This window comes from Vidua chalybeata, chromosome 22 (assembly GCF_026979565.1).
Source record: "Vidua chalybeata isolate OUT-0048 chromosome 22, bVidCha1 merged haplotype, whole genome shotgun sequence".
NCBI lineage: Eukaryota > Metazoa > Chordata > Aves > Passeriformes > Viduidae > Vidua > Vidua chalybeata.
The window spans coordinates 6,526,313-6,542,562 of NC_071551.1; the positions used below are offsets into that span (position 1 = coordinate 6,526,313).

The 16,250-nt window shown below is 41.2% G+C and overlaps 1 protein-coding gene across 1 annotated transcript in view; it reads left to right on the forward strand.

Moving 5' to 3' along the window:
• ACAP3 (ArfGAP with coiled-coil, ankyrin repeat and PH domains 3) overlaps positions 1-16,250 on the forward strand; it is a 92,621-nt gene that overhangs the window by 38,169 nt on the left and 38,202 nt on the right. The window contains exons 7-12 of the mRNA XM_053962834.1: positions 500-544; positions 2,480-2,575; positions 5,159-5,233; positions 7,149-7,160; positions 10,830-10,942; positions 15,371-15,422. Of these exons, the coding sequence (XP_053818809.1) occupies positions 500-544; positions 2,480-2,575; positions 5,159-5,233; positions 7,149-7,160; positions 10,830-10,942; positions 15,371-15,422 (393 nt within the window). The remainder of the gene's footprint in view (positions 1-499; positions 545-2,479; positions 2,576-5,158; positions 5,234-7,148; positions 7,161-10,829; positions 10,943-15,370; positions 15,423-16,250) is intronic.

Genomic DNA, 16,250 nt, shown 5'->3' on the forward strand with positions numbered 1-16,250 from the left:
CTTTGAAAAACTTTTAATTTTATTTTCAGTCTCACGTGAAGGGTGAGACAATACAGATGTCATAATTCATGCCATGCCAACTATTTCCTAATTACAATACACTGGAAGTTATCCAGTTTATCCAGATGAACTCCTATAATCCCATTTTGAGTGGGATTAGCTGATTTATATATATAAATTTATATATTATATATATATATATAAAAATATAAATATATATATTATATATTATATTATATGTTATTTATATAATCCATTTTCTGACCCAGGGGTGGGGCAGCTGAGAGGTGTTTGGAAATCTTTAATTTTCAGTCTCATGAGAAGGGTGAGACAATACAGATGTCATAATTCACACCACACAACCAGAATCCAACCATTTCCTAATTAAAATACACCAGAAGTGGTTTTTTTTTTTCCTTATTAGTGTTAATTATGCCGTGTTGTAGATGCTTTAAAGTCAATTATCCAAAATTACCCCTGGACTTTTTTCCCCGCCCAGATCAACGTGCTGCAGGCCAAGAAGAAATTCGAGATCCTGGACGCGGTAAGAGAGGAGCCCTGGCTGCTCCTCGGGGAGAAAATCCAATTTTTTGGGGGGATTTTCTGGGTGCTGCTCTCCCTTCCTTGTGCCCACGACAAAGTGGAAGGAAGGGGAAGAAGGATAAATTGCTTTGGGGAAAGTCAAAAAGGAAGAATTCAGAAAGAAAAATTAAAGAAATTAAAAATAATTTTTTTTTTTGGGGGGTGGGGGGGGGGAAATTTTCCATTTAATTCTAAACTTACGACCCCGAATTTCTGAAAGCTCCCTGCATTTCCAACCCCAGCTGTTGCTTCTCTCCCCAGATGTTGTCAAAAAAAAATCTCAAATAAAATTTTCCATTCAATCCTAAACTTATAAACCCAAAATGCTGAAATTTGCAGTTCCCATTCCAGCTGTGGTTTCTCTCCCCAGATGTTCTCCAAAAAAAAAATCTCAAAGAACCCCTTAGATTTAATTCTGAACTTTAACCTACAAACCCCAAATGCTGAAATTCCCAGTTCCCATTCCAGCTGTGGTTTCTCTCCCCAGATGTTGTCCAAAAAAAATCTCAAATAAACTCTCAGATTTAATTCTGAACTTTAACCTACAAACCCCAAATGCTGAAGGTCCCAGTTCCCATTCCAGCTGTGGTTTCTCTCCCCAGATGTTGTCCAAAGAATCTCAAACAAACTCTTAGATTTAATTCTGAATTTCAACCTACAAACCCCAAAATGTGAAATTTCCAGCTGTGGTTTCTCTCCCCAGATGTTGTCCAAAGAATCTCAAACAAACTCTCAGATTTAATTCTGAACTTCAACCTACAAACCCCAAATGCTGAAGGTCCCAGTTCCCATTCCAGCTGTGGTTTCTCTCCCCAGATGTTGTCTGAAAAATCTCAAACAAACTCTCAGATTTAATTCTGAACTTTAACCTACAAACCCCAAATGCTGAAGGTCCCAGTTCCCATTCCAGCTGTGGTTTCTCTCCCCAGATGTTGTCCAAAAAATCTCAAAGAACCCCTTAGATTTAATTCTGAATTTCAACCTACAAAGACCAAAATGTGAAATTTCCAGCTGTGGTTTCTCTCCCCAGATGTTGTAAAAAAAAAAATCTCAAACTCTTAGGTTTAATTCTGAATTTCAACCTACAAAGCCCAAAATGTGAAGTTTCCAGCTGTGGTTTCTTTCCCCAGATGTTGTCCAAAGAATCTCAAACAAACTCTTAGATTTAATTCTGAACTTTTACCTACAAACCCCAAATGCTGAAATTCCCAGTTCCCAATCCAGCTGTGGTTTCTCTCCCCAGATGTTGTCCGAAAAATCTCAAATAAACTCTCAGATTTAATTCTGAACTTTAACCTACAAACCCCAAATGCTGAAGGTCCCAGTTCCCATTCCAGCTGTGGTTTCTCTCCCCAGATGTTGTCCAAAGAATCTCAAACAAACTCTTAGATTTAATTCTGAATTTCAACCTACAAACCCCAAAATGTGAAATTTCCAGCTGTGGTTTCTCTCCCCAGATGTTGTCTGAAAAATCTCAAACAAACTCTCAGATTTAATTCTGAACTTTAACCTACAAACCCCAAATGCTGAAATTCCCAGCTCCCAATCCAGCTGTGGTTTCTCTCCCCAGATGTTGTCTGAAAAATCTCAAACAAACTCTTAGATTTAATTCTGAATTTCAACCTACAAACCCCAAATGCTGAAGGTCCCAGTTCCCATTCCAGCTGTGGTTTCTTTCCCCAGATGTTGTCCAAAGAATCTCAAACAAACTCTTAGATTTAATTCTGAATTTTAACCTACAAACCCCAAAATGTGAAATTTCCAGCTGTGGTTTCTCTCCCCAGATGTTGTCTGAAAAATCTCAAACAAACTCTCAGATTTAATTCTGAACTTTAACCTACAAACCCCAAATGCTGAAGGTCCCAGTTCCCATTCCAGCTGTGGTTTCTCTCCCCAGATGTTGTCCTTCATGCACGCCCAGTTCACCTTCTTCCAGCAGGGCTCCAGCCTCCTGCACGAGCTCGAGCCCTACATGAAGAAATTGGCCACCGAGGTGAGGGCAGGGCTGGACTCTGCTGCCCCTGGGCCCCAAAAGCGTTTTGGGATTTTCCCTTCTCCTGCCTGGAGCAGCGTCCTGGGGGCTGGAGCGGGGGGTGCCCACCCAGCTGTGGCTTTTTGCCCCCTGTTAACCCCTTTTTGCCCCCTTTTAACCCCTTTTTGCCCACTTTCTGTCCCTTTTTTTCCCTCTTTTTGCCCCATTTTTGCCCCCTTTTTGCCTTCTTTTCCCCTTTTTCCCCCTTTTTGCCCCCCTTTTCCCCCTTTCCCCCCTTTTTGCCCCTTTTTGCCCCCTTTTTGCCCCCTTTTTTGCCCCCTTTTTCCCCCTTTTTGCCCCCTTTTTACCCCTTTTTGCCTTATTCTTGCCTCCTTTTTCCTTTCTTTTTCCCTTCTTTTCCCCTTTTTGTCCCTTTTTGCCCCCTTTTTGTCCCTTTTTATCCCTTTTTGCCCCTTTTTACCTTTTTCTTACCCCCTTTTTGCCCCTTTTGCCCACGTTTTGCCCCCTTTTTGTCCCTTTTTGTCCCTTTTTGCCTTTTTCTTGCCTCCTTTTTCCCTTCTTTTCCCCTTTTTGCCCCCTTTTTGCCCCCTTTTTGTCCCTTTTTGTCCCTTTTTGCCCCTTTTTGTCCCTTTTTGCCCCTTATTATCCCTTTTTTGCCTTTTTCTTGCCTCCTTTTTCCCTTCTTTCCCCTCTTTCTTGCCTCCTTTTTGCCTTTTTCCCCTCCTGAGTGGGTGCCCACCCAGCTGTGGTGTTTTGCCCCCCTTTTGCCCGTTTTCCCCTCCTTTTCCCCCTCTTTTCCCCCCTTTCCCCCTTTTTTCCCCCTTTTTCCCTCCTTTCCCCCTTGTCATTGTTTTGGGGTGGGGTCTGTCAGTTTTTATTTTGGGGTGGGGTTATTTTGGGGTGGGTCAGCAATGTTTTGGGGTGGGTGTGTGTTGCTTTGGGCCATTCTGGGCTGGGGTTATTTGGGTCAGTGTTATTTTGGGTTATTTTGGGTTATTTTGGGTTATTTTTGGGTTATTTTGGGTTATTTTGGGCTGGGGTTATTTTGGGTTATTTTGGGTTATTTTGGGTCAGTGCTGTTTTGGGTTATTTTGGGTCAGTGCTGTTTTGGGTTATTTTGGGTTATTTTGGGCTGGGGTTATTTTGGGTTATTTTGGGTTATTTTGGGTTGGGGTTATTTTGGGTCAGTGCTGTTTTGGGTTATTTTGGGTCAGTGCTGTTTTGGGTTATTTTGGGTTATTTTGGGTTATTTTGGGTCAGTGCTGTTTTGGGTTATTTTGGGTCAGTGCTGTTTTGGGTTATTTTGGGTTATTTTGGGTTATTTTGGGTCAGTGCTGTTTTGGGTTATTTTGGGTCAGTGCTGTTTTGGGTTATTTTGGGTCAGTGCTGTTTTGGGTTATTTTGGGTTATTCTGGGCCGGGGTTATTTGGGTCAGTGTTTATTTTGGGTTATTTTGGGTTATTTTGGGTTATTTTGGGTTATTTTGGGCTGGGTCAGTGTTTATTTTGGGTTATTTTGGGTTATTTTGGGTCAGTGCTGTTTTGGGTTCTTTGGGTCATTTTGGGTTGGGGTTATTTTGGGTCAGTGTTATTTTGGGTTATTTTGGGTTATTTTGGGTTGGGGTTATTTTGGGTCAGTGCTGTTTTGGGTTCTTTGGGTCATTTTGGGTTGGGGTTATTTTGGGTCAGTGCTGTTTTGGGTTATTTTGGGTTATTCTGGGCCGGGGTTATTTGGGTCAGTGTTATTTTGGGTTCTTTGGGTTATTTTGGGTTGGGGTTATTTTGGGTCAGTGCTGTTTTGGGTTCTTTGGGTTTTTTTGGGCTGGGTCAGTGCTGTTTTGGGTTATTTTGGGCTGGGGTTATTTTGGGTTATTTTGGGTTATTTTGGGTTTTTTTGGGCTGGGTCAGTGCTGTTTTGGGTTCTTTGGGTTATTCCGGGCTGGGGTTATTTGGGTCAGTGTTATTTTGGGTTATTTTGGGTTATTTTGGGTCATTTTGGGCTGGGTCAGTGCTGTTTTGGGTTATTTTGGGTTATTTTGGGCTGGGGTTATTTTGGGTTATTTTGGGTTATTTTGGGTTATTTTGGGCTGGGGTTATTTTGGGTTATTCTGGGGTGGGTGTGTGTTATTTTGGGTTATTTTGGGTCAGTGTTGTTTTGGGTTATTTTGGGTTATTTTGGGTTATTTTGGGCTGGGGTTATTTTGGGTTATTTTTGGGTTATTTTTGGGTTATTTTGGGTTGTTTTGGGTTATTTTGGGTTATTTTGGGTTATTTTGGGTTATTTTGGGCTGGGGTTATTTTGGGTTATTTTGGGTTATTTTGGGTCATTCTGGGGTGGGTGGGTGTTATTTTGGGTTATTTTGGGTTATTTTGGGTTATTTTGGGCTGGGGTTATTTTGGGTTCTTTTGGGTTATTTTGGGTTCTTTTGGGTCAGTGTTGTTTTGGGTTATTTTGGGTTATTTTGGGTTATTTTGGGCTGGGGTTATTTTGGGTTATTTTGGGTTCTTTTGGGTTCTTTGGGGTCATTCCGGGCCGGGGGCCGGGGGCGGTGCCCCGCGCCGCCCCAGCGCTGCCCGTGCCCAGCTGGACCAGCTGGTGATCGCCGCGGCCGTGGAGAAGCGCGAGATGGAGCACAAGCACGCGCTGATCCAGCAGAGGGTGAGCCCCGGCCCGCGGGAATCCCGGGAATGCCGGGAATGCCGCGTGAACCTGGGAATGATTCCTGATGTCCCTGGGAATTCCTGGGAATGCCGCGTGTCCCTGGGAATGCCGCGTGTCCCTGGGAATGCCGCGTGTCCCTGGGAATGATTCCTGATGTCCCTGGGAATGCCGGGAATGCCGCGTGTCCCTGGGAATGCTGCGTGAACCTGGGAATGCCGCGTGTCCCTGGGAATGCTGCGTGAACCTGGGAATGCTGCGTGAACCTGGGAATGCTGGGTGTCCCTGGGAATGCCGCGTGTCCCTGGGAATGATTCCTGATTTCCCTGGGAATTCCGGGAATGCTGCATGTCCCTGGGAATGATTCCTGATGTCCCTGGGAATGCCGCGTGTCCCTGGGAATTCCGGGAATGCTGCGTGTCCCTGGGAATGCTGCGTGTCCCTGGGAATGATTCCTGATGTCCCTGGGAATTCCGGGAATGCCGCGTGTCCCTGGGAATGATTCCTGATTTCCCTGGGAATTCCGGGAATTCCGGGAATGCCGCATGTCCCTGGGAATGCCGCATGTCCCTGGGAATTCTGCGTGTCCCTGGGAATGATTCCTGATTTCCCTGAGCTTCCTGGGAATGCTGGGAATGCTGGATGTCCCTGGGAATTCCTGGGAATGCTGTGTGTCCCTGGGAATTCCTGATTTCCCTGAGCTTCCTGGGAATGCTGCGTGTCCCTGGGAATGCTGCGTGTCCCTGGGAATTCCAGGAATGCCGCGTGTCCCTGGGAATGATTCCTGATGTCTCTGGGAATTCCAGGAATGCTGCGTGTCCCTGGGAATTCTTGATTTCCCTGGGAATGCTGGATGTCCCTGGGAATTCCTGATTTCCCTGGGAATTCCGGATGTCCCTGGGAATTCCTGATTTCCCTGGGAATGCTGGATGTCCCTGGGAATTCCTGATTTCCCTGGGAATTCCTGATTTCCCTGAGCTTCCTGGGAATGCTGGATTTCCCTGGAAATTCTGGATTTTCCCTGATTTTCTGGAAATCCCAGGTTTTCCTGAGCTTCCTGGAAAAATCTGGATTTCCTGGAAATTCTGGATTTTCCTGATTTCCCTGGAAATCTTGGATTTCCCTGACCTTCCTGAAAAGTTCTGGATTTCCCTGGAAATTCTGGATTTTCCTGATTTTCTGGAAATTCCGGATTTTCCTGATTTCCCTGGAAATTCCAGATTTTCCTGACTTTTCTGGAAATTCCTGGCTTTCCTGACTTTCCTGAAAAATTCAGGATTTCCCTGGAAATTCTGGATTTTCCTGGAAATTCTGGAAATTCCTGATTTTCCTGGAAAATCTGGATTTTCCTGACTTTCCTGGATGTCCCTGAGATCCCCGTGGCTGTTGGGCAGCTCCAGCTGCTTGTTTATTATTTAATATTAATATTAAATATTATTATTTAATATTAATATTAAACCACAATTTTAGACTATTATTATTATTATTATTACTATTATTATTATTACTATCATTATTATTACTATTCTATTATAGTATATTATTTTTACTATTCTATTATTATTCTATTATTATATTTTCTATAATAATTATCCTATACTAAATTGAAATAATAAATTATTATCTAATTAATTAATACAGTATTAATTTATTGAGACTAGAGTTTTAGAACTTTAAAACACAATTTAAACAGAATAAACTCTGGTTTATCCTCAGAGCAGACCCTGAGGCGTCTCAGGTCTCCCACCCTTGGCGAGGATTCCCAGCCTGGAGGGTGGAAGAATTCATTCGAATAATATTAATAATAATGAGAATTAATGATAATGAATTATATTAATGATGGTAAGAAAGGGAAGGATCTGATTGGTTTTTTCTTTGCCTCCTCTTGCCCCGGCGCCGCTGCCTGGCCCTGCAGACCCTGCTGCAGGTGAGTGCCCGCCTGGGCCGGGCTCTGTTAGGCCAGCTTAAACCACCTAGGCCGGGCTCTGTTAGGTTAGGCCAGCTTAAACCACCTAGGCTGGGCTCTGTTAGGCCAGCTTAAACCACCTAGGCCGGGCTCTGTTAGGTTAGGCCAGCTTAAACCACCTAGGCCGGGCTCTGTTAGGTTAGGTCAGCTTAAACCACCTAGGCCGGGCTCTGTTAGGCCAGCTTAAACCACCTAGGCCGGGCTCGGTTAGGCCAGCTTAAACCACCTAGGCCGGGCTCTGTTAGGTTAGGCCAGCTTAAACCACCTAGGCCGGGCTCTGTTAGGTTAGGTCAGCTTAAACCACCTAGGCCGGGCTCTGTTAGGCCAGCTTAAACCACCTAGGCCGGGCTCTGTTAGGTTAGGCCAGCTTAAACCACCTAGGCCGGGCTCTGTTAGGTTAGGTCAGCTTAAACCACCTAGGCCGGGCTCTGTTAGGTTAGGCCAGCTTAAACCACCTAGGCCGGGCTCTGTTAGGCCAGCTTAAACCACCTAGGCCGGGCTCTGTTAGGTTAGGCCAGCTTAAACCACCCAAGCCAGGCTCTGTTAGGCCAGCTTAAACCACATAGGCTGGGCTCTGTTAGACCAGCTTAAACCACCCAAGCCAGGCTCAGTCAGGTTAGGTCAGCTTAAACCACCTAAGCTGGGCTCAGTTAGGCTGGGCCAGGTTGAGCCACCTAAGCCCGGCTCTGTTAGGTTAGGCCAGGTTGAGCCACTTAAACCGGGCTCAGTCAGGTTAAGCCAGTTTAAACCACCTAAGCCAGGCTCAGTTAGGCTGGGCGAGGTCCTGCCCTGCTCCCAGCTCTCCCCTCCCTGCCAGCTGTATGGTAATTATGGTAATTATGGTAATTATGGTGATTAAATATGGTAATTAACCCAGCTCTGAGCTGAGTCCCCAAAAGGGAGGAAGAGGAAGAGGAGGAATAAAGGAAAAAGGGCTGAGACCCCGAAACCCCAAATCCCCAAAACCTCAAAAGGGAGGAGGAGTAAAGGAAAAAGGGCTGAGACCCCAAATCCCTGAAACCCCAAAACCCCAAAAGGGAGGAGGAGGAGTAAAGGAAAAAGGGCTGAGACCCCCGAATCCCCAAAACCCCAAATCCCCAAAACCCCAAATGGATGAGGAGGAGGAGGAGGAGTAAAAGAAAAAGAGCTGAGACCCCGAAACCCCAAAACCCCAAATCCCCAAAAGGGAGGAGGAGTAAAGGAAAAAGGGCTGAGACCCCAAATCCCCAGTGGTTCCCTGGCAGCCCCAGGACGCCGCTCCCGGAGCGGGGACAGGGCTGGAGCCCTTCCCTTCCCTTCCCTTCCCTTCCCTTCCCTTCCCTTCCCTTCCCTTCCCTTCCCTTCCCTTCCCTTCCCTTCCCTTCCCTTCCCTTCCCTTCCCTTCCCTTCCCTTCCCTTCCCTTCCCTTCCCTTCCCTTCCGCACCCCAATCCCAGAAATCCTGCCCCAAAACTTTGGGATTTTGGCAGATTTCTCTCTCTTTTTCACATTCTGTTAATCCATCTCCACCCTGATCCCAGAAATCCTGGCAGAGTCACAAATCCTGCCCCAAAACTTTGGGATTTTGGCAGATTTGTCCCTTTTTCTTCTTTTATTAATCCATCTCCACCCCGATCTCAGAAATCCTGGCAGAGTCACAAATCCTGCCCCAAAAATTTGGGATTTTGGCAGATTTCTCTCTTTTTCTTGCTTTATTAATCCATCTCCACCCTGATCCCAGAAATCCTCCCCAAACTTTGGGATTTGTCAGATTTTTGGATGTTTTATTAATCCCTCTCCCCCCTGATCCCAGAAATCCTGTCCAAAACTTTGGGATTTTGGCAGATTTATCCCTTTTTCTTGCTTTATTAATCCATCTCCACCCCGATCCCAGAAATCCTGTTAAGAGTCACAAATCCTCCCCAAAACTTTGGGATTTGTCAGATTTTTGGATGTTTTATTAATCCATCTCCACCCCGATCTCAGAAATCCTGGCAGAGTCACAAATCCTGCCCAGAACTTTGGGATTTGTCAGATTTTTGGATGTTTTATGAATCCCTCTCCCCCCTGATCCCAGAAATCCTCCCCAAACTTTGGGATTTGTCAGATTTTAGATGTTTTATTAATCCCTCTCCCCCCCGATCCCAGAAATCCTGTTAGAGTCACAAATCCTCCCCAAATCTTCGGGAATTGTCAGATTTTTGGATGTTTTATTAATCCCTCTCCACCCTGATCCCAGAAATCCTGCCCAAATCTTTGGGATTTGTCAGATTTTAGATGTTTTATTAATCCATCTCCACTCCAATCCCAGAAATCCTCCCCAAATCTTCGGGATTTTGTCAGATTTTTGGATGTTTTATTCATCCCTCTCCACCCTGATCCCAGAAATCCTGCCCAAATCTTTGGGATTTGTCAGATTTTTGGATGTTTTATTCATCCCTCTCCCCCCCGATCCCAGAAATCCTCCCCAAAACCTTGGGATTTTGTCAGATTTTTGGATGTTTTATGAATCCATCTCCACTCCAATCCCAGAAATCCTCCCCAAACTTTGGGATTTGTCAGATTTTTGGATGTTTTATTAATCCCTCTCCCCCCCGATCCCAGAAATCCTGTTAGAGTCACAAATCCTGCCCAAATCTTCGGGAATTGTCAGATTTTTGGATGTTTTATTAATCCCTCTCCACCCTGATCCCAGAAATCCTGCCCAAATCTTTGGGATTTGTCAGATTTTAGATGTTTTATTAATCCATCTCCACTCCAATCCCAGAAATCCTCCCCAAACTTCGGGAATTGTCAGATTTTTGGATGTTTTATTCATCCCTCTCCTCCCTGATCCCAGAAATCCTCCCCAAATCTTTGGGATTTGTCAGATTTTTGGATGTTTTATTCATCCCTCTCCCCCCTGATCCCAGAAATCCTGGCAGAGTCACAAATCCTGCCCAAATCTTTGGGATTTGTCAGATTTTTGGATGTTTTATTCATCCCTCTCCACCCTGATCCCAGAAATCCTGCCCAAATCTTCGGGAATTGTCAGATTTTTGGATGTTTTATTAATCCATCTCCACTCCAATCCCAGAAATCCTCCCCAAACTTCGGGAATTGTCAGATTTTTGGATGTTTTATGAATCCCTCTCCACCCTGATCCCAGAAATCCTGCCCAAATCTTTGGGATTTGTCAGATTTTTGGATGTTTTATGAATCCCTCTCCTCCCTGATCCCAGAAATCCTGTTAGAGTCACAAATCCTGCCCAAATCTTTGGGATTTGTCAGATTTTTGGATGTTTTATGAATCCCTCTCCCCCCCGATCCCAGAAATCCTCCCCAAACTTTGGGATTTGTCAGATTTTTGGATGTTTTATTCATCCCTCTCCCCCCCGATCCCAGAAATCCTGTTAGAGTCACAAATCCTGCCCAAATCTTCGGGAATTGTCAGATTTTTGGATGTTTTATGAATCCATCTCCACTCCAATCCCAGAAATCCTCCCCAAACTTTGGGATTTGTCAGATTTTTGGATGTTTTATTAATCCCTCTCCCCCCCGATCCCAGAAATCCTCCCCAAATCTTTGGGATTTGTCAGATTTTTGGATGTTTTATTCATCCCTCTCCCCCCCGATCCCAGAGCTGCTGCCTGAGTCCCTTTCCTTTCTCCAGGACTTCTCCTGCGAGGAGCCCAAGGTGGAATTCAACGTGGATGCTCCCAGCGGGGTGGTGATGGAAGGTTACCTGTTCAAGAGAGCCAGCAACGCCTTCAAAACGTGGAACAGGTCAGGGAAAATCCCCGCTCCACCTGGGCTGCAGGTCACACATGGGTCACAAATGAAAGAGAATTAAAAGAAATAAATCAATGAAAAAAGTCATTAAAATCATTAAAGTGAGGTCGCTTTGAGAGGGTTTTCTTTGGGAATTTTAGTGATTTTTGCAATGAAATCGTGACCAGGATCCTTCCCTGCTTATTCAACAAATAAACAAATAAAATATAATAAATAATTCAAATTAGGTCAGTTTGAGAGGGTTTTCTTTGGGAATTTTAGTGATTTTTGCAATGAAATCATGACCAGGATCCTTCCCTGCTTATTCAACAAATAAATAAATTAATTTAATTAAAGAAATAATTAAAATCATTAAAATTAGGTCAGTTTGAGAGGGTTTTCTTTGGGAATTTTAGTGATTTTTGCAACGAAATCGTGACCAGGATCCTTCCCTGCTTATTCAAGAAATAAATAAATTAATTAAATTAAATAAGTCATTAAAATCATTAAAATTAAGTCGGTTTGAGAGGGTTTTTTGGGGAATTTTAGTGATTTTTGCAATGAAATCATGACCAGGATCCTTCCCTGCTTATTCAACAAATAAATAAATAAAATATAATAAATAATTCAAATTAGGTCAGTTTGAGAGGGGTTTTTTGGAATTTTAGTGATTTTTGCAATGAAATCGTGACCAGGTTCCTTCCCTGCTTATTCAACAAATAAATAAATAAATAAAATTAAAGAAATAATTAAAATCATTAAAATTAGGTCAGTTTGAGAGGGTTTTCTTTGGGAATTTTAGTGATTTTTGCAATGAAATCGTGACCAGGATCCTTCCCTGCTTATTCAACAAATAAATAAATTAATTTAATTAAAGAAATAATTAAAATCATTAAAATTAGGTCAGTTTGAGAGGGTTTTCTTTGGGAATTTTAGTGATTTTTGCAACGAAATCGTGACCAGGATCCTTCCCTGCTTATTCAAGAAATAAATAAATTAATTAAATTAAATAAGTCATTAAAATCATTAAAATTAAGTCGGTTTGAGAGGGTTTTTTGGGGAATTTTAGTGATTTTTGCAATGAAATCGTGACCAGGATCCTTCCCTGCTTATTCAACAAATAAATAAATAAAATATAATAAATAATTCAAATTAGGTCAGTTTGAGAGGGTTTTCTTTGGGAATTTTAGTGATTTTTGCAATGAAATCGTGACCAGGATCCTTCCCTGCTTATTCAACAAATAAATAAATTAATTTAATTAAAGAAATAATTAAAATCATTAAAGTGAGGTCGGTTTGAGAGGGTTTTCTTTGGGAATTTTAGTGATTTTTGCAATGAAATCGTGACCAGGATCCTTCCCTGCTTATTCAAGAAATAAATAAATTAATTAAATTAAATAAGTCATTAAAATCATTAAAATTAAGTCGGTTTGAGAGGGTTTTTTGGGGAATTTTAGTGATTTTTGCAATGAAATCGTGACCAGGATCCTTCCCTGCTTATTCAACAAATAAATAAATAAAATATAATAAATAATTCAAATTAGGTCAGTTTGAGAGGGTTTTCTTTGGGAATTTTAGTGATTTTTGCAATGAAATCGTGACCAGGATCCTTCCCTGCTTATTCAACAAATAAATAAATTAATTTAATTAAAGAAATAATTAAAATCATTAAAGTGAGGTCGGTTTGAGAGGGTTTTCTTTGGGAATTTTAGTGATTTTTGCAATGAAATCGTGACCAGGATCCTTCCCTGCTTATTCAAGAAATAAATAAATTAATTAAATTAAATAAGTCATTAAAATCATTAAAATTAAGTCGGTTTGAGAGGGTTTTTTGGGGAATTTTAGTGATTTTTGCAATGAAATCATGACCAGGTTCCTTCCCTGCTTATTCAACAAATAAATAAGTAAAATATAATAAATAATTCAAATTAGGTCAGTTTGAGAGGGGTTTTTTTGAATTTTAGTGATTTTTGCAATGAAATCGTGACCAGGATCCTTCCCTGCTTATTCAACAAATAAATAAATAAATAAAATTAAAGAAATAATTAAAATCATTCAAATTAGGTCGGTTTGAGAGGGGGTTATTGGGGAATTTTAGTGATTTTTGCAATGAAATCGTGACCAGGATCCTTCCCTGCTTACTCAAGAAATAAATAAATTAATTAAATTAAATAAGTCATTAAAATCATTAAAGTGAGGTCGGTTTGAGAGGGTTTTTTTGGGAATTTTAGTGCTTTTTGCAATGAAATCATGACCAGGATCCTTCCCTGCTTATTCAACAAATAAATAATTAAATTAAATAATTAAAATAATTGAAATTAAGTCGGTTTGAGAGGGTTTTTTTGGGAATTTTAGTGCTTTTTGCAATGAAATCATGACCAGGTTCCTTCCCTGCTTATTCAACAAATAAATAAATTAATTAAATTAAATAAATCATTAAAATGAGGTCAGTTTGAGAGGAGTTTTTCCTCCCTATTTCCCCTCCCCATTTTTCCCCCTTTCCCCCCCCTGTTTTTTCCCCTCATTTTTTCCCTCTGTTTTTCCTCTCCCATTTCCCCCCAATTTTTCCCCATAATTTTTTCCCCTGTTTATTCCACTCCCATTTTTTCCCCCTCCCATTTTTCCCTCTGTTTTTTCCCCCATTTTTTTCCTCCCACCTTTTTTTCCCCCCCTGTTTTTTCCCCTCCCATTTTTCCCTCTGTTTTTTCCTCTCCCATTTTTCCCTCTGTTTTTCCCCCATTCTTTTCCTCCCATTTTTTTCCCCCTCCCATTTTTCCCTCTGTTTTTTCCTCTCCCATTTTCCATCTGTTTTTTTCCCCCATTTTTTTCCTCCCACCTTTTCCCCCTCCCTGTTTTTTCCCCTCCCATTTTTCCCTGTTTTTCCCCCATTTTTTTCCTCCCATTTTTTTCCCCTCCCATTTTTCCCTCTGTTTTTTCCTCTCCCATTTTTCCCTCTGTTTTTTCCCCAATTTTTCCCTCTGTTTTTCCCCCTCCCATTTTTCCCTCTGTTTTTTCCCCAATTTTTCCCTCTGTTTTTCCCCCTCCCATTTTTCCCTCTGTTTTTTCCCCAATTTTTCCCTCTGTTTTTCCCCCTCCCATTTTTCCCTCTGTTTTTTCCCCAATTTTTCCCTCTGTTTTTCCCCCTCCCATTTTTCCCTCTGTTTTTCCCCCTCCCATTTTCCCTCTGTTTTTTCCCCTCCCATTTTCCCTCTGTTTTTCCCCCATTTTTTTCCTCCCATTTTTTCCCCCTCCCATTTTCCCTCTGTTTTTTCCCCTCCCATTTTTCCCTCTGTTTTTTCCCCCATTTTTTTCCTCCCACCTTTTCCCCCTCCCATTTTTCCCATGTTTTTCCCCCTTGTTTTTCCTCTTTTTTTATTTTTCCCACCTCCTGGGTGTCCATTTCCACCTGGATCCACCAGGGAGCCTGGGGGACAAGGAATGGCACCAAATTTCCCTGGAATTCCCTTCAAAGAGAAGGAATTTTTACCCAACCCCTTCAAAATCCCTCATTCCAAGCCTTTTTAAAGGGAACACCCCAATCTTTTGGGATTCATTTATTTCTTTTATCAATTAATATTTTTTTACCCCAATCTTTTGGGATTCATTTATTTTTTTTTATCAATTAATATTTTTTACCCCAATCTTTTGGGATTCATTTATTTTTTTTATCAATTAATATTTTTTTTACCCCAATCTTTTGGGATTCATTTATTTTTTTTTATCAATTAATATTTTTTTACCCCAATCTTTTGGGATTCATTTATTTTTTTTTATCAATTAATATTTTTTTACCCCAATCTTTTGGGATTCATTTATTTTTTTTTATCAATTAATATTTTTTTTTCCATGCAAACTGTGCATAAAGCAGTCCGCTGAAGCGTTGAATTATTGAATTTATTGAATTTATTTGATTTATTGAATTTATTGATTTATTGAATTTATTTTATTTATTGAATTTATTGAATTTATTTGATTTATTGAACTTATTGAATTTATTTGATTTATTGAATTTATTGAATTGATTGGATTTATTGAATTTATTGAATTTATTGGATTTATTGAATTGATTGGATTTATTGAATTTATTGAATTTAATTGATTTATTGAATTGATTGAATTGATTGAATTTATTGAATTGATTGGATTTATTGAATTTATTGAATTTAATTGATTTATTGAATTTCTTGGATTTATTGAATTTCTTGAATTGATTGGATTTATTGAATTTATTTGATTTATTGAATTTATTGAATTTATTTGATTTATTGAATTGATTGGATTGATTGGATTTATTGAATTGATTGGATTGATTGGATTTATTGAATTGATTGAATTGATTGGATTTCTTGAATTTCTTGGATTTATTTATTCCAAAGCCTAATGAAAAGTTGAATTTGCAGTGGGGCAGTCCTGATGTCTGTCCGTGTGTCTGTCCCCCCTCAGGAGGTGGTTTTCCATCCAGAACAGCCAGCTGGTCTACCAGAAGAAGCTAAAGGTCAGTGAGGCCACCCCAGGTGACAGCAGGGGATTACCAAGTGGTTCATTAACTAATTAATTAATTAGTTCATTAATTGCCTGGCTGGGGAATCCTGCAGGGAGAGGGGTGGCAGGAGCAGGGGAGGGACAGCAAGGCCACGAGTTGGAAAAAGGCAGCAAAGATTTATTAAATAATTATTTATTAATTATTCATTAAATATTTATTCATTGAATATGTATAGAATTAATTGATTATGAATGGAATTAATTGAATATGTATTTATTGAATAATTACTTATTAAGTAATTATTTGCCAACTGTTTATTTATTAAATAATTGCTGATTGAGTAGTTATTTCTTAATTCTTCCTTAGTAATGTGTTCATTATTTATTGTTTGTTTATTTATTCAATATTTTATGTGTGAAATAATTACTTATTAAGTAATTAAGGCCCCAGTAAAGGCTGTGACCCCACACGAATTCCCACAGAATCCCTCCCTGTGGCCCTGGGTCACCTGGGGGGGGCTGGCTCTGATCCTGCCCTCGGCTTGGGCCAGAGGGGTTGGGGGGGTTTGGGGGTCTGGGGAGGGGTTTGGGGGGTTTGGAGAGGAATTTGGGGGGTTTGGGGTGTTTGGGGTGTTTGGAGTGGAATTTTGGGGGGTTTGGGGTGTTTGGAGTGGAATTTTGGGGGTTTGAGGGGTTTCGGGAGGGGTTTGGGGTGTTTGGAGAGGAATTTTGGGGGTTTGAGGGGTTTCGGGAGGAGTTTAGGGGGTTTGGAGAGGAATTTTGGGAGTTTGAGGGGTTTGGGGAGGGGTTTGGGGGGTTTGGAGTGGAATTTTGGGGGGTT